This window comes from Rhea americana, unplaced genomic scaffold (genome assembly GCF_003343005.1).
Source record: "Rhea americana isolate MKP2758 unplaced genomic scaffold, rheAme1 scaffold_10, whole genome shotgun sequence".
Taxonomy (NCBI): Eukaryota; Metazoa; Chordata; class Aves; order Rheiformes; family Rheidae; genus Rhea; species Rhea americana.
This window is the reverse complement of record NW_028185039.1, coordinates 3811216-3831226: the sequence shown is the minus strand read 5'-3', so window position 1 is coordinate 3831226 and position 20011 is coordinate 3811216. Positions and strand designations below refer to the sequence as shown.

Sequence of the window (20011 nt, the reverse complement as noted above, 5' to 3'; positions counted from 1 at the left end):
CCCCCCCCAAGAAAATTTCAGAATTAATTATTTCCCCCATCAGCCTTCCTTGAGGTCTTTCTTGTTTTCTATAAATGAAAGCTTTTGAGAAAGAGAATTGCTAGTCAAATATATATTTCCTTTGAGACTGAATGAAAGTTTTTTCACTCTAATAAGTTGTTTGAAGATTCTCCAAATAATATTAACTTGTCAAACAAAAAGCAAATCAGATATGTTAAGTGCAAAATTATTAAAGGGAAATAACTGATGTTTTAATTGTAGACTAATATGAAATGAATGGGATAGTGTAATTTTGTGTTATCTTCAGTTACAGTCTTAGGCCAAAATATGTATGTATAGGATGTTACCTGAAGTTCAGCTAATTGTCATAATCTGTCATGGAAAACTCTGTGAAATTTGGGAAATGGAGCTGCTGATTGCTTCTGTATCTTTTGCCCATACAGTAAGAAGTTATGCATTTGAATTATATTTTATTGAAAGATATTTATTACTTAAGCCTTTAAAGCCTCAAGAGGGACCTTTTTCACAGGGATCGCTTTTGCTGACAAGGCTTTCTACTGATTGAAATAATGTGTACAATTGGTTTAGTGTGCAACAGATTCTTACCCTGCAACATGTCCTGTCATAACTGTAGTATCATCAATGCACATACCAATGCAACAGCAACCAGCTGCAAAGATTCAGGAACTTCCCGCCCCATAAGCTTATCAGTGGACAATGAAACAGTCTTTATCTTGAGCTTTCTCAGTCACTGTAGACAAATTTTAAAAGCTGCCTAGATGACAAACCCTTGGATTTATTTTGGGGGGTTAGGAAGTATTTGACTTATTCAAGAACAGCTTCAGCCCTATTGTGAATTTCTCTCTCATATATTCCATGCTTTGACTTTCTGTATTAGGACCTGTGATTGCTGATGACTTTTGAAATGCAGGACCTAAATAGTACTATCCATTCTGGGGTTTGGCAATATTTGCAGTTCACCATAACCCTTGGTCTAGTACAAGCTGTAAACCTGTGGAGGTTTTAATGGGCTTTTCATTTCTTTTTTTCTTTTCTTTCCTTTTTGCTTGTTCCAAAGTTATTTCAAGGTTCCACAATTCCTTGCCTAGCAAGAAGGGTTGCTTCTGTGACAGAGAAGATGCATTTTGATGTTTGTTGCCCAAAGCACTTTTCAGGAAAGATGGGAATCCACAGAAAGAAGAGGAAAGGATATGTAGCTGAAGTTGTTCTTGTGAACTTCATGGAGTAATTCATGGACTATACCGATAATTAACTTCTCTTTTGGGGAGGAAACTGGAAAGCAGGAAGTGGCTGTGGGCAAGTTCTAGCAAGACTAGATTGAGTTCCTTATTTAAAAATGCTCTGTTTTGTGGTATTGTGGAAGTATGCCAGATTCTATGACCACAGAATTGTTAGGCTCCCAGGGCCTCAATTGAGATGAATGAGGTAGTTCTTCGTAAGTATGGCTTTGTAGTGTGTGTAGATTGAGGAAAACATTGGAGATGTGTTGTGTGTTTCCTTTTGCTTTTTAGGTTATATTTCTAATCTGTTTGAAAAAAAATCTTTTGAATAGGAAGAGAATTAAAAGTTAAAAAATTAGTCTTTAGAATCATTTCCCTGGTATAGTTCTTAGGAATTATTGTGGAAGAAAGAAAAACAAGATGTTCAAGATGCTACCAGCTAAAAATTGACCAATGTAGGTTTGATTTATTTCGTAATAGGAAAAAGAGGATACTAAGATTCATTGTGATAGTTCTGATTTAAAGATTTCACCTGATAGCGGAGGTGAGGGCTAGGGGCAGGCCTGCTGGATGTCAGCCTTTGAACAATTTCACTGCCTAGGCTGTCAAAATAGAAAAGCTCATAGGATGAAGTGGTGTAGTTGTTTTGAGCCTGTGGAGCATTAGTGATTTTTACCTGAGTGCATCAGGCTAAGATGACTTCCATTTTTAGTAAGGCTTTTCGTTGTGTGGCTGAAGGAAAGGCATTTAGGAAATACTCTTTAGTAATGGTGTTTTGCAAGCAAACATACTGCACTATAATCTGACACCTCTGCTTCACTGTGATAAAGCTTTACATTCAAATTCATGTTTTCTTGCTCTTCTGACTGAATTTTCATACTTGACCTTAATTCAGCTGCCTCTCCAGAAAGCATGGAATCTGATTCAGTTCTGTATGTAATATCAGACAAAATATTTCTAGCATCTCTGTAATATCTGAAATCCTTCCAAATAAAAAGGAACAGAGACTCAAATATTTTCCTGTAAAACTTGAATAGGTGGTAACTTTCTTAAAGGATGTGTTCAATTTTGTAAGTTACATAGCCTATTAAATTGAATTAAGACAGCTGTACTGGTGCCACATGTGCTCTTGATTTGTACTGAGAACCTCAGTCTTGGGACTTTCTTCTTGGACCTGTTGAACATAGCAACAATGACTTTTTTGGAAAAGCCTGGTCATGTACAAATCCAGGAAAAAGCACTTAGAAATTGGTGTATGGCATTCAGAAGCATCTAGATGGAGTATCTAGATGTTCGTGCAACTATATGTGGTATCTTCAACTGACCTGTAATTGAGGTGTGTGTGTTGGTTTTATTTATTTATTTTGCTTGCTAAGATGCGAAGATGAATTCTTTAGCATGGATATACTCTTGGGAAAACTGCTGCTTCTGTGATGTGCTGTTTCACTACGAATTTTGTCTGGCCCACTTGCAGTTGAGATCTGTGGTTTGGTCCCAAGCAAGAGTTATGTGACATTTGCACCTCGTAAGGAATTCTCTAAACATGTGCAAGTTAGAGACTAGACCACTTGAAGTTAGGAAGAATCTTGGTTGTAGAGTGAGGATTTTAATTAGTGGTTTAGTTTTCTTGGGAGCCTGTTCATCTAACCTTTCTCTTCCCTTTCARGCATTAATTTGTTTACTTCTCCCTATAATTTTTCCTAATTTCTGTTTCAGACATGTAATAATTGTGAAGCTAGAGCAGTTAAGTTGTATTTTATCTTTTGTTTCTATCTGTGATTTTTTGACTCTGAGGTAAAAAGCCAACCCTGACTCTTTGGCCTGCAGGAGTGTCCCTCCCAAGTACAAGGCTTTGTTCATGAGCTTGGTCTGTTTCTCTGCCTCTGGCTGTAAAGTGTCTGGAGTTTGTGACCAGCTAAAGCACTCTGATGGTTTTATAGGAGGAGGCCACTTTCTGAATTCATTTCTTATGTCTTTGAGGCTCGAATGTCTTTAATAATTCCTCAAGTATCATTTTAGCATATTAAGATTACACTGGTCAGAAGGCCTAAGCCATCAGTTTGAAAGGCCCCACTTGTTAGTGCTGATCTTGCCACAGATCCTCTATAAAAAAGGAGTTTCTTACATAGTCAGATCCAGCAGCTTATTTGAGAAGTGATAGTTTGGGTTCAGTCACTCTGCATGCATGATTTACCTGTGTTCCTGTATCTTATTCAGTCCTAATGCTCTATTTCTGCAGCTGCAGGACAGTGCATGTAATACTAGTACTTCATCTGCCTTCCTACTTAATGTATGCATCTAGCATCTGGAATCTGATAAGGCTCTGGATACAATTTGCAACAACTTTGTTGCTTTTATTGCTCTCTATAAACCCTTTGTTTTTGTTGTACTGCAGTTGTGAAAGGACTTGAATGACATCAGTGGTACTAGAAATGTTCTGTAGATACGCTTTTATAAGAGGAGATATACAAACTGTGTCAGGATAGCTGTTTTAATCCATATGTTTGGCGTAAGCACAATCTCTAGCAAAAAGGTTTTGTGCCAGATATAGCTTAGGCCAGGTGACTGAGTGAAGGAGGCTGTGTCAGTTGCTTGTCTTTTGATGGCTTTTGTCAGTATGGAGTGCTGGCCCAAAGTAACATCTTGTCCAATGTTACACTTGGAAAAGTTTCCTCAGTTGTAAGAAAATATCATTATAGTGACGTAACAGTGATGTGAATTTTTAGGTCTGCCTTTGCAACCTGATGTTTATTTGGCATGAAAGAGATGTAGAGAAGTTTAACAGACTTTTGAGTGCTAACTTTAAGCTTTCAGCCTGTCTCTGCAGATGACTGTGGAAGAAGATCCACTGCTCCAGAATCAGTGAGCTATGCTCTGGCCTGTTCTCTGCTAATATTTCTCCTAGGGATCCTTCATATATGAGCAGGAATGAGAAATGAAGCTGAATGAGCTCTTTTGGCAAACTGCTGATTCTTGCTGCCTTTTTCACATTTCTTATCCCAGTCTCTCATGACAGAGTTGGAAATGCATCTATTGCCTGATCAAAATTCCAGATAATCTCATCACATGAAGGTTTGCCTCTGTGGACTCTTCACAGAACGAAAAGATATACCTCTCTTCAAAAATGATACATGTTAATAGGTTGTATACCTATCAAGTGGTGGGGGAGCACAAGAGATGCTGATTTGATCTGTCTGCCGCARATATTTCTGATGTTTTGAGATACCAAGATGTGTCATCTTCCCATACTGCTTTAAGTGACTATTGTCTACTCTGTTAGAAAACCTTTCAGCTCCAGTGCCACACTATTGGAGAAAAGGTATAGCACGTGAGATCATACAGTAGGAAACAGTTTGTTTTGCTGACAAACTATTGCTTGCTGCCTTTAGTTTTCTGAAAGGTTAAACAAGAGTATGCACAAGTAATTTGGACAGTTGTAGCTTCAAATTTAAATTTTTTTTTTACTTGATTATATCTAGCAATTAGGATTTTCCGCAGTGGTAAGGAAAAATGAAAAAGAAAAGGATGACAAAGTGCTCTTGCATAAATGTGTATTTCTAATACTATACCAAAGGTTACTTCATTATGCAAACTCTACCTTATCCAATGTAAGGGTAGTGATAACACAATCAGAAGAGGGAAAGTTTTAAAATATCACTGTTTTTCAGTTAATTTTCAACAGTTTGAATGTTCAATTTTGTATCTCAGTTGAAGGTTAATGGTGTTTTGAATGCAGTTCTGATATGTAAAGTTAAAGTTGGTTTTAAAGTTTATTACAATAYAGCGCTGCACAACTGAACAATGGTGGAAACTTTTATTAGATCTTGTTCTCAAAAATGATGCTGGTTTTGGCTTAGTTGTTAAATGGAGCATGAAAGGAAATGTGAGGAGGAGTGAATAAAGTAACTGGTAGAATGTGCTCTAGGGTTCCTTTTGGGGGGGAAGTATAGGGGTTCCACTGCGTGATATGCTTTAACTTATCATACAAATCACACATTATGATGTAGATACGTCTAAAATTGTTTCAAAGAGGCTTTTGTTTTAAGATTCTACATGTTACCTGTAGACCTTCAAAATTCACAGGCTTAGGTGTGTCTCTGTTGGTTTTGTGCATATTACCTACTAAACCTTTGAAGACTTCATGGGGTAAATGAATGCAGGGAAAGTCCTTTGTAAGAAAAGATAATGATCTAAAAGTCACTTGTGAAGGACTAGGTAGGGTTGAAGAATGCTTTCCTGCTTAATTGTTAGTGTAGAAGAAAATTACAACATTCTTTAAGAAATTAGGGGTAGCTTTTAAAGTCGCATTTACAAAAAACACAATAAATTAGGATGGTACTATATTTTGAATGTAGTTATATTTGTAACTATTACTACCACAGTTAAGTGAACTGTTCAAATTTATGACAAGGACAGATACTGTAGAAGTAAATAGGGAGCAAAGTTAGATTTTAATCACTTGCTAGTATTTTAAAGGCTTGGCAGTTCTGACTTAGAGATTTAAAGTAACATCTCTGTCCGTGATCATACAATTTGAGGATGTTCAATTTTTAGTGACTGCTGTCATGCTATGTTGGTGCTGGAAACAGTTACAGCTGTTAGTACAGAACTACCATTTATATGACTGCTCTTAAAAGAAAGAGGCTCTTGCTTATGCAGTGAGACTGTTGTTGCATAGCAACTACTGTGCTGAAAGCTTAAAATCAGATGCTTCCTTGAAGATCACTGTGCCCTAAGAATACACGCTTTATCTGGGCCTTGCACCACCTTTATCATAGTAGTGAGCCTGTCATATACGTTTACTCTTCCTCTTTCCCAAGCTTGGGAATTGTGTGCAATGTCATGCTTTTTATAGCCTGATTTTTCTGAAGAATGAGGTCTGTGTGGTGGCATTTTTCCACTCTTAATAACATGATTAATCACTGAACCAATTTTGAGAGAGGCAGAGCTCTAGCTCCTGCAAGTATCATGAGTTTTGGTAACTCTTCGGGGAAGGAGGCACCGCTGCTGCGCCTAGTAAGGGACWGGCAGTTGCTTCTGGTCCTGCCTCCGCTCTGAGGCGGCAGTGGGCTGGCAAGCGAGCGTGAGCGTACCRTTTGGTGGGGTGGTGTGTAGCTCCTGGCAGCATAGGATGCCACAGGTGGAGGATGTAAGTGGGAATTTGGGAGAATTGTGGGGAAACTTGGATAGACGTAGAAATCAGCTCTAGATTGTTGTGATGAAAACCCTTGCGTAGTTGCTAAACTTGGTAGATAACTGAACTGTCTTTTGAAGAAAATAGACTTGAGACAAACTTGGGAGATAAAACTGTATCCTGWCCTATATAAATTGCTTTGAAAAAAATACTTTGCATGAAAGTAACATTTTTCTACCCATTGAAATATGCTAATACATGTTGAAGCACATGTTCTCATGTTTATGCTTCATCCTGAGAATGCCAGCATAGTTTTATCATCATTATTTTTTTTTAGTGAGCTTGTTCATGCACTTGCCTGTGTACAGGACTTGACTTCAGATGTTTGCTGTTTTCAAATTTTAAAGTGTGAAATTTTATTTACATAATGATCTTTAGAGGTGCTGAAGAATTTGCCTCAATAGTTGTTAATTATCTGCCTAGGCATTGAATTATTTATGATACCAGACACTTTTAAAAAGCGGGTAAATAACTGTATAGATTCAGTATATAACCCTGAAGCTTTGAAAAAAGTTCTTATCTTGTATATCTGTTTCTTAGGATCCTCTAGATGTCATTTTGAGATGCAACATTTACTAGTGTAAAGCTCTCTGCAAAACACTGTTGTGTTGACCGTGCAGTAACACATATAGTAACACAAACATACTGAATCTTCTTATTTAATTATAGTAGAGATAAAATTCATATGTCTTCCTCCACCTGAATGACTAAAGTAATCCAGATAGTGTATATTAACAGACAGGAAACCCTTTGTTGTTAGCATTTTATATAGAGAGTATTTTTCTGCATCTGTTTTGTGATTAATTTCCTGAGGACCTGAGCCTGATTTGTGGCTGCATCTTAAGATGTAGTAGCTTGTTGCTGAGTGTGGTTATGTTAAATGCGGCAGTTTTTTAAACTGAGCTGATAATGCTGAGTGGACTTAATTCTGTATGTTTGGAATCTAATATGTTAAGATGCTTAACTTCTATGTTCATTATGAAATTGTGAATGATATTTATTGCATAATTTTTTATTGGGTTAAAGTTAAAAATAAATTCAGTTTAGAATACATTTCGACAGTATTTCATTAGARGAAACAGTTATTTCTTGCAATAACTATACACAATGGTCTTGTGTTTAATTGAACTAATTTCTTTCTGGTTGCTTTCTCTCTCAAGATTTTAAAATAAGTAGCTGTCATTCTTTTATACTTTCATAATTCACAAACAAGAAGTAATTAAACATCTCCTAATTTTTCAATTACCAGTCATTTTACCAAGTTGCTTTGAATTAATCATTTGATGAAAATAGTTGAAAAATGCAAAAGAGGTTAGTAGTGCAACAGATTGTTCAGTACTTTGTCAAACATCAGTTCCAGTGCTTCGTCAGTGATTTGCATTACTGAGTGTGTGCTTATGCAAGCTATTAAAATAATTTCACTTATAAATTTAAGTCCAATTATAAGTTGTTATAATTTCAAACTTATTTTTATACTCATATTTTCAAAAGAAGCAGAAACTTTAAATTATTGCTTATTAATGACTGTATGAGAGACTTCAAAGTTTATCCAAATAGAAGTAGGTTCTATAACTCTTTATGTAGAACGTATTTGCATGAGTTATTGGAAATGCTATTCTCTAAGTGTTATGGAAATTACCCATGATAATTAACATTTTTCTTGCATTAAAGCGTCTTTTTATGACTTGATATGTGAAATTCTTCTTGAGCTTTTGGAAGTCTAAATATCTTCACTCCTCTTAATGAACTGTTAATGCTTAGGTGCCTCTTCAAAGGTGGTCCTTACTTTTCTCTCTCTCTCTCTCTCTCTCTTTTTTTTTTTTTAGTTTTATTACATTCTCCAATTAATTGCGATTACTTCATGATCTATCTTTTCTTGGGATTTACAGAAGATCTGTAAGATTACCTAACGAACAGCAACAAAACTTTTTTTCTGTATTCATTACTGAGTATTTAAAGGAGAAAATTACATTACATTACATTTTGCACAAAACTCTTAGCTTTTAGACTTGATAATGTACAGATTTGTTTACAGAAGGAATTACAATCAAAATATGTTGGCTTTTTTCCCCCATATAAAATAGCTGATTGCATATGCTCTGTATCTAACTTCTACAGTAAATGAAGCTTATGCTGATGGGTGCTTGCTATAGCTCTTGAGTTGAGGAAACAACAAATATAATAAAAGAAAACTAAAGGTCTGAATTCTCATAGTTGGGTAGGCTGTGATAACTTGTTATCTCTTATCTTCAGGGGGATCAAAATGGGGATCTCAAGTTGATATGAGCATGATAATGTTTCTGTATGGAAATACATGAAATAATTATGATTTTATAGCTGTGATGGTCAAAGGACATGGGTTTGGAGAATTTTATAGGTAACAATAATTTCTTTAGCTGGAATAGGTAATAGAGTTATAACATCATAGGTTTTGAATGTACGAGCTTTTTGTCAGGTTTGAAAAGAAGTGGCAAGCTTGACACGCAAGTCACCGTGCAAGTGGGTAAGAATTATTGCAGGCTGAGTGAGAGGCTAACCAAAGAGACCATCTGGGAGAAGAGTTAGCTGGTGTCTGGAGCAGAGGGAGGRTAGTGCTCATCTCCTGAGGGAAAGGATGCAAAGGTTGCTTCTTATGTGGTATACAGGGCCAGCTACGTAGGCACCGAAAGGGAGGCGTTATACTGTGCCATAAACCACCAAAATGTCCTTTTTCAAAAAAAAGTGTTCTGTAGAGTTGATAGCTGAGGTGTGTTACACCTCASTCTTAAGGATCTACACAGAAGTTTATCTTTGAATAGCTGTCTTTTAAGATGTGCTGGTACTTTATTGGTGTCTGAGCTCATTCTGCCTGGTGACTTAATTTTGCTCAGCTAATTTTCATGAATGCCTCTGGTGCAAGAGTAGGCTTCAGGAATTTTGATCTGCTACTGCAGATAATATATAATAACATATATTGTAATTGGGGTGACGTGTTGAAAGGTGATGATTATTAGTCAGGGAAAATCTGCATTTCTTTGGTACTTGGAATGTGGTGAGTTGGCTTCTGATTTCAAGTGAAGTTGGGTAGAGGTGAGGAAGCTGTTTGGAAATTAGGTGGAATGGTTTTGCAAAAAATGTCTTAAAACAGTAATTTTAAATTAGTAATACTTGATAACATCCTTTTTTTTTTTTTTTTTTTTTTTTTTTTTTTTTTTAGAAAAGCTACCTTTTACTATTTGGTTTCAATTAGAAGTTCAGAAAAATCTCTTTATCTAAAGCTATTACCTGTGTGTATTTTATTATGGTAATCTAGTTATCTAATGGCTTAAACCACAAATATAAGCATTTTATGGAAGAGGTTATTTTCACTCTCAGCTGTTACTTTCCTTTTTATTTGATGCTTACAAATGAAAAAGATACTGGCATTATGTAGAAGACTTGGTTTAAGTGAATATAAATTTGATTTAAATATAAATTGTTCTTAACAGTGGTCTTAAGAGATCTCTTAAGAGAGTCTTTCTGCAGAATTGTGACTAGAAGGTGCCATGTGGCCTCATGTCGTGGTTGGGCTGTGTTCAGACAATGCCCAATGCTTATAAATGCAATATTCATGCTCTTTAATGAGGTTAGAATGCCTGAGCTGTTACGGAAACAAAAAACAGAATCACTTGTTTGAAAACCTTACGTTTTGGATTAACTGCCTTACTGTTGTATGGATAATATGTAATTTTTTGTACAGGAAATGTTTAATCTTCCTAAAGTAGAAGCTAACGCTTTTTAGCAGTATTTTGATTGTGTCAATTTACTCTTCGCGTGTTAAGTTACGTAAATACTCTTTAGAGCACAGCAAGAAGCTGTGAATATTCGTATAGATCCTTTAATATCTGTTCCTAGTGTGTTTTGAATGTTTGAAGAACTAGCTAGGCAAGTTTGTATGCCTTTTCTCTAACTGGTGCCAACTGATTGAAAAAAATATTTTTAATGAGGTACTATTATATTGTGTTTTATCTCCTTGCGTGAAGCACTGATACTTGGACATTCCCATTGGTTCTTAGACACTTGCCTATCTAAACCCTCAGGCAATCCAAGCTGCCTGTCATTGAATAACTTCTTTAACACTGCTGCCATACCTAAATGCTCCATAATCAAATACAGTCCATCTACTCTTCAAGCCCCATGGCTATAGCTGTTATACAAAAAATGGGCAAACAGAAGAACTCATCCTCACCCCCCCCCCAAGATATGCACTGTGGTCTCCTAGTGGGCTATACAAATATGTTGGTTCTCAGTATAATATCAAAACAAGGATTGAAAACAGATTTAATTTCCCTGCCCATGATTTAAGTTTTTGATAAAATGTCATGCGAGTTCTTAGTCCTGTGCGAGTAATGATAACCTGACTCATTTATGGACAATGTGCTGAGGATTCTTTTTTATATCTGTGTTTGGGAAGCTATTTGGAATTATGTTTACAAAATGGTCAGGGATCATTTCACACTCTTGAAATGGAGACACATCACCTGAGGAATCACAAGAGATTGAAACCCTTTGGGTAGGGGTTGATTGGGTGCATTTCACTTGTCATAAGCAACATGTGTGTTTGGCAGTCTTTCATGGATACATTTATTCAAAGAGACAGGACTACCTTATAACAGAATATAGTGAATTTATACACAGTATAAAAGAGGATTTCTTCTAATTGCCTTTTTCTTCAGACARGTATGTTAGCTCATGGGAAATGTCTTCCAAAAAAACCAAACTTTTAATATTTATTGTTTAGATGCTTATAAAAATTTGTCAACTAAAACCAGAATCCTGATGGTGGGACTGTCATTACTCATTCACTTAATTGTGTTGGCTGTGACCACTCATTTGGATCAAATAAGTCTAGAACTACACAGGCAGATGGAAGAGCGTAGAGATGTTTTGCCAGTACATTCTTTTTGTTCAGTTCTTTATTTTTCATCATATCTATAGAGTTAAATTTTCAAACTCTTGTTTTGAAATAAATACAGCTTCATAAAGTATGTATTTTGAAGATTTTTTTAAAAAAATGCTCCAATATATTTAATTCTACATATGTCTTAATTTCTAGGAGAAGGGGCTACAGTTGAAGTTTCCTTATCTTCTGTGATTCTGTCTATATGTACTCTAGTAGTACTGGTAATACTACTTGCGAACTGTGTCTCCTGCTGCAAAGACCCCGAGATAGATTTCAAGGTGAGCATTTGAAGCTGTAAATGTATATGCAGGTGCTATGCTTGGCTGCATTCTGGAATCCATAATACCCGATTACTTGTGCTAATAGCCTGCAGTTACTGACACTTCTATGTCATTGTGCATTTTCTCTTCTGAAATAGCCAATAACCTTATATCTGCATATTGTGAAATACTGCTGCAGCCACTAGTTTTCAGTACTTGGTCCAGGCTGCAGTAAGGATTGCTGTACTGCACAAAATCAGTACTATCTAGTGGGATCAGTAGTAGAAGTATACACTCAAGGCAATTTTACTGTAGTTAAAGATCCTTCCTATGTTTTTTCATATTTTCTTTTAATTTGTTGTTTTTTTAAATGCTGGCAGGATTTAATGCCTTCCTGTCAAATAAGGATATTGAAGGTGCATATCCAATGTATTAAAACTCCTGAGGGCAAACTTATCAGTAACTTATGTTACTTTTGGAATTTTAGTTACCAGCAGCCCTGATTTTGAGTTTTGCTCTCACTTCTGCTTGGAGAATATATAGAATGAATAGATTAGGATTAATCATTCAAAGCCGTAGATTGCCTTTAGAGCAAAAAAATAGATGAAACAACCCACCAAAAGACCCTAAATATTTTTGATAAAGATAATGCTTGATACTTTAATCTGTTTAATTTAATAATAAATAGTAATAAAAAAGCAAACTTAAAAAAATCCCTGTCACTGTCCATGGAAAAAATTGAACCTTCTTAACATACTGCTCATTCAAATGAAATGCTTTAAAATTTTGTTAAAAACGGTAAAATTGGTCATCTTATTAGTTTTTAAAAATCAAGCTTTCACTTTATAATAGATTATGGTGTACTAGTTTACCTCTAGCAGGTTATTTTAATATAGTCAAGTTTATATATTCAGATGTGAAGCTAAGGAAGAAATGAATTGGTGTTAATTTTAAGAAAAAAATGGTTTGTTTACTAAGATTTTATTGCAGGAATTTGAAGATAACTTTGATGATGAAATAGACTTTACACCTCCAGCAGAAGATACTCCTTCTGTTCAGTCTCCAGCAGAAGTGTTTACCCTTTCAGTTCCCAATATTGCTTTACCAACTCCTTCCCAGTTTCCATCTCTTTCAGGTAAAATAGACTTTTTTTTTTTTTTAATGAGAGACTAAGAGTAGGCAATTTAGTATCTGAAATGGACTAGAACTGATTATGCTTTACTGTTTGTTACATAAGTCTAATTGCAGTTTACTTAAATTGATAAATACATTTTGTAGGATTCAAGATGACGTATAGTTCTTCAAGAATCTGCTAACTGATGGCAGGTTCCACATAAGGTAGCTTTAGAGAATGCAACTTGCTTATATAAGCTTCCCTAGACTACTTCCTTTATGCATCTGTATACATGAAGGATTTGAAGTACACTAGGATGTTTATGTCTTACGCTGTTTAGTATTTGTCTTCGTGGCTGAGTTGTCATTGATTTTTAGCCATTGGCCTTAAATGGAAGTATGACTGAATCTCTTACATGACAGCTGCGCTACTGTTTCACTTTCTTAATGTCACTTTAGACTTCCCATGTTGCAAATGTGATATTGGTATGGGAGAGCATTAGAATTTTTTGCTTGTGCGAAGTAAATTTGCCTGAAATGCCTGAAAGGCAAAATTTGTGTAAAAGAAACCTGAAACTTAAATATTATGGGAATAGTTTAGCATAAAGTAGCTGTTTGCATATCTATATATATATAAAAAAAAAATTACTTGCATTACATAATCATTAGATGTTCAGAGAAGCTTCCAGTTAAATTTCAGTAGCTAGCAGAAAATTTACGTGTCAGTGTTTTGTAATACAAAAGAAATATAGCACACTAGTGTTTTTATGAGTGAGAAAAATACCTATTTGTGGAAAAATTGTATTGTCAGCTCTACTATGTTGATATTGGTAAAACTATGCTCTTGTCACTAAATTATTTTGCTTGGAAGCAACTGAGTAAAAGTGGTTTTACTGATACTCCCTTGTCTATGCTTAGGAGCATGTTGATAGTGTAGTATTCTAGTATAGGCGTTCCAGTGAACTGATCCTGATGTAAGCCTGGTCTGTGGTAATAAAAATGTGGCATTCTAGGATTCTCAGTCTAGGTCAACTAAAAAGATAATGGAAAATTTTTGTGCATGTCTGTTTAATGAATTAGACAGCAAGGAGATAAATGCTGCTGAACTTCCTCTATTATATAGAATTTGCCATTGCTACTACCTATCCTCTGCCAGGATCTTATGTGTTGTTTTCCATTCTTCACCTTTCTGGGCTCTTTATGTGAAATTTTCTTAGTTGTAAAATGTGCTGCTTTAGAAGGTGGCTGTAAGTAGGGCAGTTAGACTGAAGAGTAAAGCAGTAGAAATCTTTCTCTGAAAATGATAATTCTCTATGTAACTATAAATGTTAAAATGCAAAAGCAATGAGTGCTGTGTTGGATTTGTTCTCATTTATGTAGGAAACTTCTGTGAGTTATTTACTATACCCAACTATGGTATATAGTATGCTTCTATATTGGAATTAAAATTCAGCCTTTTTGCTTTCTTACTGAACATATTAAAAAACCCCAAACAGTTACATGTCCTGTGGAGATTCACTGTGTCTCCTTTTTGTAGGGGGGATATTCTAAGCAGATTGTTTAGAAGCTGAGAAATGTTTTTACTTCCTTGAGTGTTTTTGTCACCATATTACCAAAATACTGTATGCATGTCTGACTATGTTGTAGTGTTTGGCCTGAATGTGTGCATGTGATTTGGGGCAAATACTGTAGGAGCATAGCATTATTTGTTCAACATTTGTACACATAACTTTGTCCATCTGAGTGGTTTGTATTTTTTTCTTTTTTATTTATTTTTGTGTATGACAGAGGGATCAAAGTCTCAAGTTTCACGTCAGAGTCTAAACTATATCCAAGAGATTGGAAATGGCTGGTTTGGAAAGGTGAGATGTTCCCCTTTCATGTGTGTAGTTCACAAACCTGTTGTGTGCATGATCACTTGTGTTTAGTATAAGGGACAGTGAAGGTGGGAGAACAGGTGTGACTTTTGTGGCAGTGCTGGCTTATGTGGCTTTGAGAGTTTTCTCAGCTGCTGTCTTGTTGATTGCAGCAATACAAAGGAGATGTAAAGGTGCAAAGGGAATCTGTGGCWTTGAATACTTGCACCTTTAATGCTGTAATACTGCAGTATTACTTAGTCTAAGTACACTACTGTATTTTCTTTAAATGATACTATTTCAAAAAAGTAATAGCATAAGAACAACTGTAGTTGAAATTAAATGTTGCATGCACTTTTTAGCTGTAATTAGTGCTTTAAGTTTACTTGAAGTTTTGCAGCAGAGTTACTTAATAGTTTGACGTTTTACTTCTGTGAACTGAATTAGTACATTGCTGTTATTACCAGTTCTTTTTTGGGGAAAAATCTTGTAAGTAAATAAGTGATTTTCATTAAGAAACATGCTTTTTGAGAATTGATAAGGAGATCATAGTTGCTGAGACTTATTAAAGTATGGATGCTTAATTATCAAAGCTTTACATGCATTGACAAAAGAGAAAAAAAATTTCTTACAGCATGTATATAGGAGCTCTCTCTCTCTTTTTTTTTTTTTTTTTTTTTTGGTAAAGTAACTTCCTCTCTAATTAAAGACAAAATGGTTCATATTTTTCAGGTTCTGCTTGGAGAGATCTACACAGGTACTAGTGTAGCAAGGGTAATAGTGAAGGAGTTGAAGGCCAGCGCAGGTCTCAAGGAGCAAGAGCAGTTTTTAAGAAATGGAGAACCATATTAGTAAGTAACATCTCATAGTTTGACTAACATGAATGCATCATACTACTGTATATGAGTTATGAAAATCTGTTTTGCTCAGGGCTTGTCTTTACTCGCCTTCACTTGTAGCTTGAATGACTATTTGGATTAACTATATTTTACCTCTTAAAGTGAGCAGAAGTTGAGCTTCCTTAAAAAGAAAAGCAAGCTCTTCACTTAAATGTATTTGGGAGTTTTCATTTGTTCGTGACTGCAAAATACACTCGGTTTGATTCATTAGGTTTCTTTTCCACGTTTTTTTTTTTTCAGAACAGAAGTTCTTGATATTACAAACTGACCTTTTGTCTAATTACTTCTTTCCAAGAGCTATAGCTTAATTCCTGGTATTTGTATGTTCTATTACAAGTGTCAGAACTGGCAACACTCATCTGATGCATGTTAATTTCTTAAAAGTTTCCATTTTCAAAAAAAAAAATGCATCATGCTAAAAACTAATTGTTCAGGTTACTTGCAGTGGAGCTTGTACAAAAAAAATAGTTTAGAATCATACTAAATTGGGTTCAGTGGTACTCTACAATCCATAGTGTTGGTCTGAGCAGAAATGCTGATAAAGTTGGATTGTTGGGTGTTGTCGTCTTTCTCTTGTAGTATGGCTGGAGGACACTAAGAAGTACATGCTTCTAGGACTTTAGTCTTTGTGTACTAGAAAGCAATTTGGTGCATGATGAGGAGTGTAATTCCTCTTTCTGTGTTTTGGCACTATATTGCGAGTTCCCTGAAGTGCTGACTGCTGCACATTAATGGTTTCTGTAGATGACTGGTATAAAGTAGAGGGGCACACTGTGGGTCTCTAGGCGTACCTCAGTGTAGCTTATGTTGCCTGAATATGGTACAGGTGAGTGGTGACAAAGAGCTTCCTATACTCTCTGCTTTCTAATATGCTACTTAAATTTACATTTAGGTTTAAATTACTGGCAGTTGTCAGGAGAAGCAATCTCAAGCTTTCTGCTGTATTAGCATAAGAGGTTTTGAAGTGACTTAGAAAAAACAACTGCTCAGTCTGGAAACTAAACTTGGCTAAAAGAAGTTAAGCTTTTATCTAGATTACTTATTTAGTGTAGTTCACAAACCTGTTGTGTGCATGATCACTTGTGTTTAGTATAAGGGACAGTGAAGGTGGGAGAACAGGTGTGACTTTTGTGGCAGTGCTGGCTTATGTGGCTTTGAGAGTTTTCTCAGCTGCTGTCTTGTTGATTGCAGCAATACAAAGGAGATGTAAAGGTGCAAGGGGAATCTGTGGCTTTGGATACTTGCACCTTCTTCCTTTTCTCCTCCTTCCTCCCCATCATATGTATTGAAACTTCCGGTACAGATCTCAAGTGTGTTGCGTTATATCGCAAATAATGTGTGCATACTGTAGTCTTTCTGACTTAAACCAACTTTATTTTTTCCTTGCAGCATTCTTCAGCATCCTAATATTCTCCAGTGTATTGGGCAGTGTGTGGAAGCCATTCCGTATCTTCTAGTTTTTGAGTTCTGTGACTTGGTAAGCACACTTGCAGAAAAGGCTGCAGTTGTTTTTTTGCCTGGTGTGAATTGTAGGTAGTGTATTTACTGCCCTTCACTCATGAAATCATTCTTATGATGATTTTCAGCATCATCCTATTCTCTTCCTGGTCCTTTCTGTTACTGTCCTCTCTCTCCCTATCCCTGCTGCCACCTTATCCTTCTTTCCCCCTTGCTTGGATGAAGCAACTGCGTTTCTGAGCACTGAGAAAAATTCTAAGAGTACAGGAGAGGATTTTCTCATGGCTTTCTTTTCTACTGTTAGCACTACAAAAGCCACTGAAGATGGGAAGGATACTTGCACAAACGCCTTACTCAGCCCCCTGTATTTCTTCTTGGGCATATGCTGAAATTCACCTAGTCTTCGTGAGCGAGGGGATATGCACATGCAGAAACTTTGGACTGTGCCTGGTATACAGAATCTTTAGCTTTGGGACTCTATCAAGTGTCTACTGAACCTATGCAAGCAGATTTTAAAGAACTGAAATTTGGATATGGCAATGGATCCAAAGGACTTAAAGAATTGCTTTACTGCAGCATAACATGGTGTTAAAAGAAAAACAAACTCCAGCTTCAGGTGGCTATCTAAACATGAGCTGAATAGCCACTTTTAAAAACTTATCTAGAGAGCATTTAAACAGTTTGTTGATAAAGTTTGAGAGAAATGAACTCAAGTGTATGTATATTTTATTAAATCTTAAGACTTTCAGTAGTAGTTTGCGTTTATGAGATTCAACACGATCCTTTTTTAATCAGCTTTATTACTACAGAATTTTCCCTAAACCTCAAGTGCATGAGTATGGTTCTAGTTACATTAATTGCTTCGAGCAATTTAAATAAGAATGAACATGAACTTTGAGTTTTATTGAGAAATATCAGTTAATGTCCTTAAATAACTATATACTTCATTACCGCTCTTGCTTAGATTTATTAGCTGCAGCAAATTAATGAGGCAGAAGTGGTGATAGAATCATTCTTTTTTTTTCTCTCCTGTACTGAAGAAAGGCTTGAACTTTTCAAGTGACTCATCAAAGTGAATGTTCAGTTTTGGGCAAGAATTAGAAAATAAATGCCTAAGACTAAGCAGATAATGTTCTTGATATTTTTCAGTTTGCATAAATGGAATACTTCGTATCGATTTTAAACCTGATAGTAAGTTTAAGGTTCTTAAGAAGGACTCTAGAAAAAACTTTTGTATAGTTTATGCTAATAGATTTGCATCTAAATATTTAATCAGATTCAACTGTTGACATATTTTTAAATAGTCATGTTATTTAATCTGACTTAGACTTTGAAGATGGAGTAACTTTTAAAGATTGCCCTACTTAAAGCATACAAAGAATTCATATCCTTGTTGGATGCCTGATTAATGCCAAAAATTGTCATGATCCTGCAAAGTAATCTAGAAAGGATTTTACTTAAGGGGATAAAATAGATTTTCACTGTAGCTGGGGGCAGTGAGCTTGACAGCTGAAGTGGTAGTTCTTACAAATTTGAATGTAACTGGACAGTCTCACTGGCATGGAAGATAAATGTCTGTGCTGATTTCTACTACAAGCAAACTAAAATTTGTTTTTGAAAAATTATATAGGTAGTTAAACATGACTTCTCTAATATTTCAGTATGAAAGTCTGGATTACTTGGAGTTCTTATTTGACAGACCTCCGCCTCTCCTAGAGGTCATGGTGTTTTTTCTTCACTTGCACACAAATATGCGGGGGCTAGGCAGACAAAACAGTGTTCACATCAATAGTTTTATGTGAAGACTGAGAGACAGCGAGTGAAAAAGTTAACTCAATATCACTTTGTCACTGATTTTGTTGCAGTCCTGGGGACTGGTGTGGGAGGCAGCAATACTGGAGCAAAGGGACAGGAGAAATGTGAAGAAGGGAGGGGGAAACATGGCTGAAGCTGAACAGTGGCATTTGGAGTAGAAGATATGGCTAGATGTCTTTTTAAAAAAGGCAGTTTATAGACTGATACTCTGGAAACTGCGTTTATTGGTGCGGCTGGGGAGGCGGTTACTGCTTGGATTTTTCAGTAGTTGAGTAGGTGGTAATGAAAGGTGGTAGGTTCTGCTGTACCTTTCTCTGAAATTGGCTAATGCTGAGGATGTGAAGGCACTTCTGAAACACACCTTTGGTCCAGTCCTTTACCAGAAAGCGTGTGCACATGGATTTGGCTAAAGTGGCTGACTACAGGCTCTAGCGTCTGTGGTGGCCGTGTGTTGTTCAGATGGGAGCATGGCAAAAGCATTGCTGTTTTGCTAGTAGTAGCATAATGCTGTGATGAACTTTACCTTGTTGTGTCTGGTGTTTTATACTTGTATACAACAAAATAAGTTCATTTTAATCTCTGGTACTTATGTGATTAAGAATCTGATGGTTAGTGAAAAGGTGGCTAATGTACCAGGTGTGTTTGAGAAGAAGCTCTTGTGTTTTTGGAGCTCTTTTTAGACTCTTTCACAATGTAGACTTCACAGGTTTGGTGTATTAAATAATGAAAAATACAGATTTTCTCCTGAGAATCTAGGGGTTATGGTGGCTATTTCTGTCAGACTCCTCCAGATTCATGGCACATCACATTTGTATCCCCTTTGCAGCAGCCTCTATTAGCCTTTACAGGGACACTTGACCTTGTCTCAGCTGCTCAGCAGCCTTGTTGGATTATCAGTTCTCAGGCTCCTTGGGCCTGAAAGGTCTTAATGGGGTCACTGCCAACTGTACTGCAGATACACCAGAGCTAACTGGCACGGTAGCAACACTGAATGTCATGGGGGCTAACTTTTCTTGGCTATTTCTGCTATTTAGGCTTGCTTGGTTATATATGCATTAATGATATTTGCTACTATTTAGCAAATGGTAATCTTGTAATGTAATCTAGGTTGCTCTGTGTTCTTTGCTTTACAAAGATGGCCAGTTGCACATGGGTGATTATAATCAAATCTTAAGGTTTTTTTACATGTTTTTCAAAATCAAGAACTTACTGATCATTTCTTTTATAGTCACTATTTAAAGAATTGTGAATTAA

At 36.0% G+C, this 20011-nt stretch overlaps 1 protein-coding gene across 1 annotated transcript in view; it reads left to right on the top strand.

The window, feature by feature from the left end:
• Window positions 1–20011, top strand: part of LMTK2 (lemur tyrosine kinase 2) — a 42670-nt gene that overhangs the window by 1124 nt on the left and 21535 nt on the right. Inside the window, exons 2-7 of the mRNA XM_085300571.1 lie at window positions 1722–1785; window positions 11510–11634; window positions 12607–12751; window positions 14518–14591; window positions 15318–15436; window positions 16874–16961. Coding sequence (XP_085156697.1) covers window positions 1722–1785; window positions 11510–11634; window positions 12607–12751; window positions 14518–14591; window positions 15318–15436; window positions 16874–16961 — 615 coding nt within the window. The remainder of the gene's footprint in view (window positions 1–1721; window positions 1786–11509; window positions 11635–12606; window positions 12752–14517; window positions 14592–15317; window positions 15437–16873; window positions 16962–20011) is intronic.